This window comes from Euphorbia lathyris, chromosome 9, assembly GCF_963576675.1.
Source record: "Euphorbia lathyris chromosome 9, ddEupLath1.1, whole genome shotgun sequence".
Taxonomy (NCBI): domain Eukaryota; kingdom Viridiplantae; phylum Streptophyta; class Magnoliopsida; order Malpighiales; family Euphorbiaceae; genus Euphorbia; species Euphorbia lathyris.
Genome location: NC_088918.1, coordinates 21,268,743 through 21,278,163, shown reverse-complemented (window position 1 = coordinate 21,278,163; position 9,421 = coordinate 21,268,743). Strand labels below are relative to the sequence as shown.

The window sequence follows — 9,421 nt, the reverse complement described above, 5'->3', positions numbered from 1 at the left end:
AAACCACAAAATTGTTCACCCCTTATATCTAAGAATCATTATCTTTTCATATTGTTTTATTTGATTAAAACTAATGTCTAATTAATTGGATTTGTTATTCTAACTCCAATTAGTAACTTTCTATTATTCTATATCACCATTTACATCCGCTTTTTTTTTTCAATATTCAAAAGTTATGTCGTTTTATCTCTAAATTTCATATTCAATGTTTATATTAAACCTTATACCCGTATATCCTATTTCATAAACCCTAGATCATAAAAAATTTCCTAGACCCTAATTATAGATCCCGGCCCCCCAATATAAATCTGAGACTTCAAAAAAAAAAAAAAACATAATGTATCGTTTAATGAATATCATAATTAAGTATAAAATTACAATTAAGTCAATATCATCAAATTTAATTTTTAATATGTCATTATTTTCTATAATATTCAAATTACGATATTTTCATTTGTTTTTTATAGGTTGTGCGCAATGTACTTATATTAAATAAATGAAAATTACATTAAAGACAAATAAAAACCTTTAACACATCTCATCTCATGTGATTCAAACTCAGTAAAGTAACTTTTTTTTTTTAAAATTGCGCAATGCGCTTACATTAAAGAAGGAAGAAAAATCCCCACCAGACCCGGATGTGATTCGAACCCATGACCTCCCAAGGCATATGTAAGCTCTCACCCGCTAGGCTAATAGTAACTTAATGTATGTAATTATAATTAATTAAAAGTTGAATATATCAAATTGAACAAAATGCAAACTTAATTTATAAAAAGTAATAATAAAAAAGAGTTAAGAATTATTAATTTTTCTTATATCTGAGATGCATGCTATACCTATGGAAAATATACAGATTGATAAGCCCTGGACCCACATGTGAAATTGAACAGTAAGAAACATCCCCCTACTTCACTTTCTATTCACTCAGTTACAGTACAACAAAAAAGAAAGAAAAAAGAAAATTATTTACATTTGGGAATTTGAGGCTTTGGCTTGGCTAGTTTGTTTATTGTTGGGATAGTCCCTAAAGTTTAGGATTAATTTCATAAACATCACTGAATTTCGTTTTGTTTTAATAAAATCGTTAAAGTTTCATATTTATATTAATAAAATTAATATTCTAATTATTTCAAACAAAAATAACTATTGAAATAGTGATGTGATAATCACGTGAGAAATAACTGACTCTTATATACGACATGATAATTATAGGACAATAATTATTTTTTGTTATCAAATAGTATATACACGTGTTGCCATGTGACTCTAATGTTATATGTAAAATAAGCTCTTTTTAACGTAGTTGTTGCATCGTTATATATTCTAATAAAAAAAATTCCAATTTTATTAAAATAAATAGAAAAACTCCATTATGTTATTGAAACAAAATAAAGTTTAGTAACTTTTTGCAGGGTGTATGTAATTTACTCGTTTAATATTGCTATAAAAGATCTTATAAAAAAATATTGCTATAAAAAGCCTTGTTTTAAGTGTGATTGCAAAATATATATATATCAAGGTGGTACTAAACATTTTAGAGCTTTGTGTTAAATAAAAAAATTGGGTTATATTTATTAAAAAATAAATATAATAATAATGGTTCTATATAAAATGAAATATCAAAATACTTTGACTTGGTTCTTTATGTAATAAATATAATAAAAATAATTTAATTAGATACTCACTCCGTCTATTATATATGTCATCCTAGAATGTTTCATACAAATTAAGAAATACAATTAATATAGAGTCAAATTAATGAATTTACATTGGTTAACTTAAAACAATTCATCTCTCATGTAGTGGTTAGAAAATAAGCTTTAGAATGTTAAAAAAACACATGAATACATTGAAAACTAAGACAAAAATTCAATGTTTGAACCAAAAAAATAAACTAAAATTTTTTGGAAAACTAGAACGACTTATATTTTGTAAAAAAATTCACTTTCTAAAACAAGTTATATAACGGAAAAAATGAAGTATTGTATAACAATAATAATGGAAGGGAATAGGGCAGGTGATTGGATGACAAACTACGCGGGGAGTTTGAGTTTAGGTCTTCACGAGTGTGATGCGCCTCTTGCAGACATTCAGGACATTCTTTTTTCTGATTTTTGTGGATCTGGACTTCCCAGAATGACTCGTCTTTAAGTGTCGGTCTGTTTTTTGTGTTTTTTCGGGATTAGCCCCTCCATTGTAACAAAAAAAAAGTTGGACCCTTAAAATTCTTAGACCATTAAATTCTAGATACTTCCCGAATAAATTAACATTCACTTAATATTTAACGTAATGAATAATAAAATAATTTAGTTAAATATTATATAATAAAAAAAATTTGGATCCCTTCAATTTGAGGTCAGGTGAGGTTTTTGTACTCTCTTTTTACTCTTAAGAATATGATAGCAATAATTTGATTTATTTTGGAAATGTTGATAGTACTCTCTTTCTCTCTCTACATATAAAAAAAAGAATAAGAAATTATTTTACAGTATGAACATGTGAATATGTGTTGTCTTCATGTTAAATTTGGATCTGAAACCTCCCCAGGCCAACTGTTAATAGGAAGTATTGCAGTTCAACAAATACTTGAATGGTGAATCAAAATCAATACATATGATTATCAACTTTTAACTTTGTTTATTATAATATATTTTAATTTTGATAAAATTAAAATTTTAATTTCCCCACAATTTTGAAAAGAAGCAAAATCAAAATTGCCCACTTAATTCACAAGGCTGAATTATTTACCACTTGAATTACCAAGCATATATATACACTAAAATATTAACAATTAAGAAAACTGTCCAAGTGACAAAAATATTTATTATATACTGAATTGTTTTAGTTTATCTATCGATAAATTTATTTAGAATGTCCAATATAACAGTTAAATACCTATCAAAATTAGTCTGTTTAATTTTTCCATTAAATAAAAGTAAAATTGATATTATTTAAAAAGATTAGAGGTAAATTTATACAATTTCATAAGTTAAGATTTACATTTTCTTTAAAACAATAAAATCATATTTAGTCCTTATCCATAATAATAATAATAATATATAATAATAATAATAATAAGTCTCACTCATCAACTTTATTTATTATTTATATGCAAAAAAATATTTTGAAATTAGTGCATCAGTTTCATTTAAGTGGATTGAGTCTCAATCTTTTATTTCAACAAAAAAAAAAAAGTCTCAATCTTTTATTTCAACACATCATATATGTATATGATTATTTATTTTTAATCATATCAAGCTCTTAACTGTTTGACAAATTAATTAGTAATAAACAACTAATTCAGTTAAAAGATCATTATTCATTTTTTTTCAGTACCAACAATTATATTTTTAAAAAAACAAGTTCTTTTATAAACAAATCAAACATAAAAAAAACTATTTTTCAACTATTAAAAAGGCAAACTTAAAATACATTTAAAATGAATAACAATCTATTAATTAAATTTTAAGTTCAAAATTAATTTATCTAGAGTTATTCGTGGTTAATGTGACAATAATAAAAATAATTAAGGTTCTGATGTGTTGAGGAAGAGATTAGACCATAATGAGAATGATTAAGCATCTAATTATTATTATTATTGCCTTATTTATATATATTATGTTCTCCAAAACCCCAACAATCCCACCAGCAAATCAATATTTTATTTGCCTAGGGATTCTACCATTATTATAGTACATTTTTAATGATTCTATTATTATAGCTTCAATGGACAAATGATTTTGATTTGATCCCTTCTTTTTATATAATAAATAAATAAATAATAATAATAATATTATTATTATTATTTAAAACCATTGTACACAAAAATATTTGAGTGAAAGACATTATAACTTTTGTATGATATGATTTGTCCAGCTGGGTTTCAGTCATTCGTATCATAATAAAATTCAACTCTTATAAAAAAGTTTTCTATATATACATGATCTTCTTCACAAATAAAGCTGGACTCACTCTTCTAAAGCTGTTAATGGCAGCCTTAATGAAGGAACCTTCTCTCTTATCAAAATAACTTAACGACAACAACTGACTTACTTATAAATAGACTTCACACTTAACTGGCCCAACAATAAGGCTACGACTTCCTAATTGAATCCCCGGACAGAGTGACGAATACAAGACTGTTCGGTTCTGTTGAGAGGCAAAGCTTAAGAAATGTTGCATTCGGTTGGGATTTAGGGAGAAACTTTAAAATACTAGTGATATCGGTCGAATATAAACATATTCATGTGATATTTATGAAGTTCGAATCACCATCCGAGAAAGAGAACATGTGGAATCATTATAGAGAATTTGTCTTCAATATGACCTAGTCTTAGGTTCTTGTTTTGGGTAATCGCAAAAGTTTCAAATAACCCAATATTGTTATCCAATTTCATTTAATAGCTTCACAATTTTTAATAGAGTATGTTGGATGTAGAAAATGAAAGACATGTTCGGTCACGTGTGTAAGTGCTTGTCAATGTGTCAAAAAGAAAATGTCAATTAGATAAATAATTAAGAGTTTTTAAAAGTTCACGAGGCACTTGAAGTTTAGGTTGTCGAATCCAATTAGATAAAAATAGATGTCATTTGTAATTTTTGAAAGTTTATAAAGCAATTGAGATTTTGAGCCGAACACAAATACATGATTGGTCGGTTGGAAGGCCGATTTTGCACGTACGTGATTTTTTTGCTAAATCGTACTTGTTCAAATTTTTTTCGTATATATACGTGTTATAATCTGAGTGGTCAAGAACTAATTTTTAAGTATCAATGTAAATTTTTTCAAAATTAAGTTATATTGTGTCTAAGATTCTTAACATGTAAAAAAAATTATGCCCAATAAATAAATTTGGATTTCGGTACGGCCTAACAGGAAAATAAAAAATTAGAAATTTGGATTTAGGGGGCCTAACAAGCAAAAAAAAATTAGAAATTTCGATTTAGGAAGACCTAACACTTCTCTAGCCATCTTGGGGATACTAAACCAGCACGCCATTAATATTTCTTAGAGACCATAATCAGGTTAATTTATCAAATACGCAATCAAAGTTCTAGGTCAAATGCCAATTTATCAAATACTTAATCAAAGTTTAATCAAATCGTCAATTTAACACTCTAATTCTTAAATTTTGTGGAGCCAGAAGTACCGAAACTACCCCTGGTCATGTCGGTTCCGGCGGCCGGAAGAGCCCGGATCCCTGTATACGCTCCTTGAGCCGAGTAAATAGTAAAACAGATACATTAAGCCCATAAATACATGTTAATACATACATCAAATTATTAAGAGATGAAAAACTCTAATTCAACAAGTTATTATACAATAAATAAAAGATCTAATTATAAACGGTACAGGGACGAAACATATGATCAAGAGGAATGACTGATTTGAAAGGTTAAATTTTCGTAAAGTTTCATCAATGGCCCATTTTATGAAAACATATATATACTCTCAATTATAATTATATGAGAGACAAAGACAGAAAGCAAGATTGAAGTGACTAAGCAATATTCATGTTTTGAAAGTGTGATAATACCACCATTAATATACTGAACCCATCGTAACGTAAAAATTAAACGCGGTTGGACGAGTGCAGCACGGAAACAAGAAGATTTAGGGGCCACGCCTCTCGAGTGGTTTCGGCCTCTCGTGTCTCTTATAGACTAACGTTAAGGAGATTAATTAGTTTATTGAGTTTGTATGTAATTACAAAATTACGATAGGAAATAATTTCGCTATAAATTCGTTCAAAATGATTCAATTTTATTTCTATAATCTGTATCTAGCTCGTTCAAAATGATAAAATCTTGCTTCTATAGTCAAAATCCAGTTCCATTTTAAAAGGTTTTCTAGTGATACGGAAAGACGGAAAGATTGGTCTAAACTACTTAAGATTATAACATGTGTATGAAGGAAAAAAAATTGCACGAATTTGATTTAGTAATTTTTTTTACGCACGCAGGCGTAAAAATAGCCTCCTAGCAGAGGATCTTGTATTCGCCTTTGGACGATAGTAATATTAAAATAAATAATCTCTTGATAAGTTTTCAAATTGTACTCATAAAATTGTACTAATTAAAGTTGGTTTGAATGTTTAAAGGATCCAAATTGCTTAAATTAGAAATATGGAGTTCGAGCTTTAGAAAAGAATACATCCAAAAAATATCTAAAGATCCTCAAATCAATTAATCGGAATATATATAGGTTAATAACTCAAAATAAAGTGAACACTTTGAATTAGTTTAAATTAGACCTCGTCATGGGCCGATGAGCCCGCCCACCCGGCCCGAGCCCAGGCCCATTTAGCCGGGCCTGGACACATAAAATTAGTGTCAGGCCCGGTCCGGCCGAAGCTCGAAGAAGCCCGCCTAGAAAATGGACGGGCTTGGGCTATATAAATACTCGTCGCCGGCCGAAGCTCGAATAAGCCCGCCTAGAAAATGGACTGGCTTGGGCTATATAAATACTCGTCGGACCTTGCCCGGCCCGGCCCGTTATCTATATATACATTTATAAATTTATTTAAATGTCTCATATTAACTATTATGTTTATTATTTATTAAAAAAGTTAGTATTTTATTTTAATTGAATTTTTTTTAATATAGATATGGGCTTGGGCAGCGGGCTTGGGATTCCTTTTTTAGGCTCAAGCCCGCCCGAACCCGAGCCCGACTCTAATTAGTGTGGGTTTGGGCTGAGCTTGGGCTTATCAGGTTTTATCAAAAGCCCGACAGGCCCGGCCCGAGCCGAGGTCTAGTTTAAATCACCCTCTCAAAATCCTAAGGCATCGTTTGATTCACGGAATAGAATAAAATATGTATTACTAAGGAACATAATAGGAGAAAAAGAATAAGTATTCTTTAGAAATAATTATTCGATGGAATGCGATTATATGGAATAGCTAATGTTGTTGTTCAATAGACAACTTTACCCATCAAGTGCAATTTTTTATTTATTTTTAAAATTTAATTATTACCATAAATTATCAAATATTTAATATATATTATTTAAGGAATAACATGAAAAATGAGAAAAAAATGGTACAAACGTAAAAAGCATAAAAAAAAAACAGTTAAAACATGAAAAACAAAAAAAAAAGTGAGTTAACATAATTTTTACCATAATTATTCACTTTTTCACCTTTTTTACATTTTTCACGTTTCACATTTTTTTTATCGTTTTCACGGTTTAACTGTTTTCACTTTTTTTTTGTCTTTTTCACATTTTCTCGTATTATCGTTTTTCCAGTTTTCCTATTTTTTCGTTTTTCACGTTTTTTCTGTTTTCCGTAATTTTACCGTTTTTTATATGAAATGTAAAACAAATTATCAATAGATATGAGATGGTCAATTTTTTGAACGACGCACTAATTATAAAATACAAATTCAATGGAATAGACGGAAAAAATAAAAAATAAAATTAAAAAAAATAAAAATAAAATAAAATTTTATAATAATAACTATTATATTCCTAGTTTATTCCATGAAATAAATATCACCTAAGATCTCATTAAATTAATTAAAATGCTCACATTAATTAATTTGGTAATGTACGGAAAGGAAATTTTAAAATAAATACAAAATACAAAAAAAAAAAAAATTAAAACATTTTTTTTGTTTTGTTTTTTTTAATTCATCATACAATATTCTTCTTGAATCCTACCTAGCATCTGATACACAGCTGTTGCAATCTCGTCCACTGAACTCAGTTTACAATCATCTTCTACCTGCATTAATGGTTAAAACAAATTTATCAATTAATTATTTCTTTTGAGAAAATAAAATAAATTAATTAAAATTTAATCAGTTAATTACAAAACTAACCTTGACACTTAGAGAATAAAGCACAATTTGCTCAACTGTTGTGACATTTAAATGAAGGATAGTTAAACGCAAAGCATGCAATCCTGAAACGACCTTCAAAAGCTGTTTTGGCCGTCGTTTTGATCTTATTTTGAGACTAGCATGACTTTCAACCATGGTTACTTCTATATCAGCTATGGTAGACTGAGTCACACTACTAATCGAATCATTCCCGCCGGCTACCGAGTTTTCACTCCGAGCCGGACTCGTCGAGTACTGTGGAAATGAGAAGAATTCAGAGAAAGGCAGAGAATTAGTAGAAGCATGTAGCTGCTGCTGCTGCTGCTGATGATGATGATGATCGGCACCGTCGCATTTTTCCGTTACTTCTTTCTTTCCGCCGACTGATTGCAACCGCTGCTCCAATTCTTTCACGAAATTGATCGCGCCGCCGATTATTGACGCCTGATCTCCCTATTTTGTGAGTTTAATCATCAGAAATTCGATCTATTATATCCTATTTTGTACGAATTCAAAAAAGAGAAACGAAGAAGAATTAGGGAATTACTCTCTGGACGTAGGATTCCGGCATTAAAGATCGGAGAACCGAGAGATACTCATTCATCTGCTTTCTTCTATTGCGTTCTACTGCAATGTGAGTCATTCTCTGATTCTCAATCTCTTCTTTGTTCTTCCTGCTCCTAGATCGACGTCTCTTAGCTCGAACAGGCACAGTAGATGATGAATCTAGATGATTTTCAGGTAAATCGGAAGGAGAATTAGTCGTTAATCCATTGGCATTATTACTGTAAGCATGATCTGGCGATGGATTATTCTGGAGCATTTGAGCGAAATGATGAGGAGGAGGATACATGGAAGAATTCGGCGGAGAGGCATGAGAATGATGGAAACTATTTTCTGTTTGGTTGATGAGAAAATTATCGAAAGAAATAGAATCGACATCATGGACATTTTCAAGTAAGGGGAAATCGAAAAGAGAACTAGTTTCCCAAGTATTGCCGCCGAGAAGAGAGTAGAAATCTCTGGCAGAGTGAGTGAAAAGCTGGTCTTGCTGATACACAACAGCCTCTAGAGCCATTGATTGATCTTTCTTTTTTCTTTCGTTTTCTTTTCACTTTTTCTCTCGTGTGTTCTTCGAGAGAGAGAGATAGAGAGAATTCGTGAGGAAGAATGGAGAAAGTGAGCTTTTTAAAGACCTTATTGTACACGAACAAAATCTACAGGATGTTTTGCACGTGAAATAGTATTCAATTTTAATATTTTATATTTAATATAATATTAAAGGAATAATATACAAATTTACTCTTGTGGTAATTTGGGAGAATCAATTTATTCTTGACTTAGAAAATAGTGTCATTTTAACTTAATATGTTTATTCCACATCGTAGTTATAAATCTTATTAAGAGTTCGTTTGTTTTATCTACTGTTTGTTGTTGCTATTTGCTGTTTAGTGTTACAGTTTGCTGTTTGTTGTTGTTATTTGCTATTTGCTGTTGGAAAAAACTGTTTTTCCAAAAAGTATAGATTCTTTGTTTTTGTAAAAGGCCGCTTTTCAGGTGTAAAAGGCAACCATGAGGTCACTAACCAAACACT

At 29.6% G+C, this 9,421-nt stretch overlaps 1 protein-coding gene across 1 annotated transcript; it reads right to left on the bottom strand.

Moving 5' to 3' along the window:
• Positions 1 to 7,459: 7,459 nt before the first annotated feature.
• LOC136206137 (transcription factor bHLH96) lies at positions 7,460 to 9,009 on the bottom strand. The gene is made up of 3 exons (XM_065997068.1): positions 8,375 to 9,009; positions 7,828 to 8,280; positions 7,460 to 7,730 (listed from the first exon to the last, which is right to left on the bottom strand). Exons 1-3 carry the CDS (start codon positions 8,903 to 8,905, stop codon positions 7,632 to 7,634), a joined length of 1,083 nt encoding a protein of 360 aa, XP_065853140.1. The 5' UTR covers positions 8,906 to 9,009; the 3' UTR covers positions 7,460 to 7,631.
• Between the last annotated feature and the right edge of the window lie 412 nt (positions 9,010 to 9,421).

Excerpts from the sequence above, each read along its gene's own strand:
- LOC136206137 (XM_065997068.1), bottom strand. The coding sequence starts at position 8,905 with ATGGCTCTAGAGGCTGTTGTGTATCAGCAAGACCAGCTTTTCACTCAC. Across the intron at positions 8,281-8,374 it reads CGGAATCCTACGTCCAGAGA|GGAGATCAGGCGTCAATAAT; the intron begins GTAATTCCCTAA and ends CTCACAAAATAG. Across the intron at positions 7,731-7,827 it reads TTTATTCTCTAAGTGTCAAG|GTAGAAGATGATTGTAAACT; the intron begins GTTAGTTTTGTA and ends CCATTAATGCAG.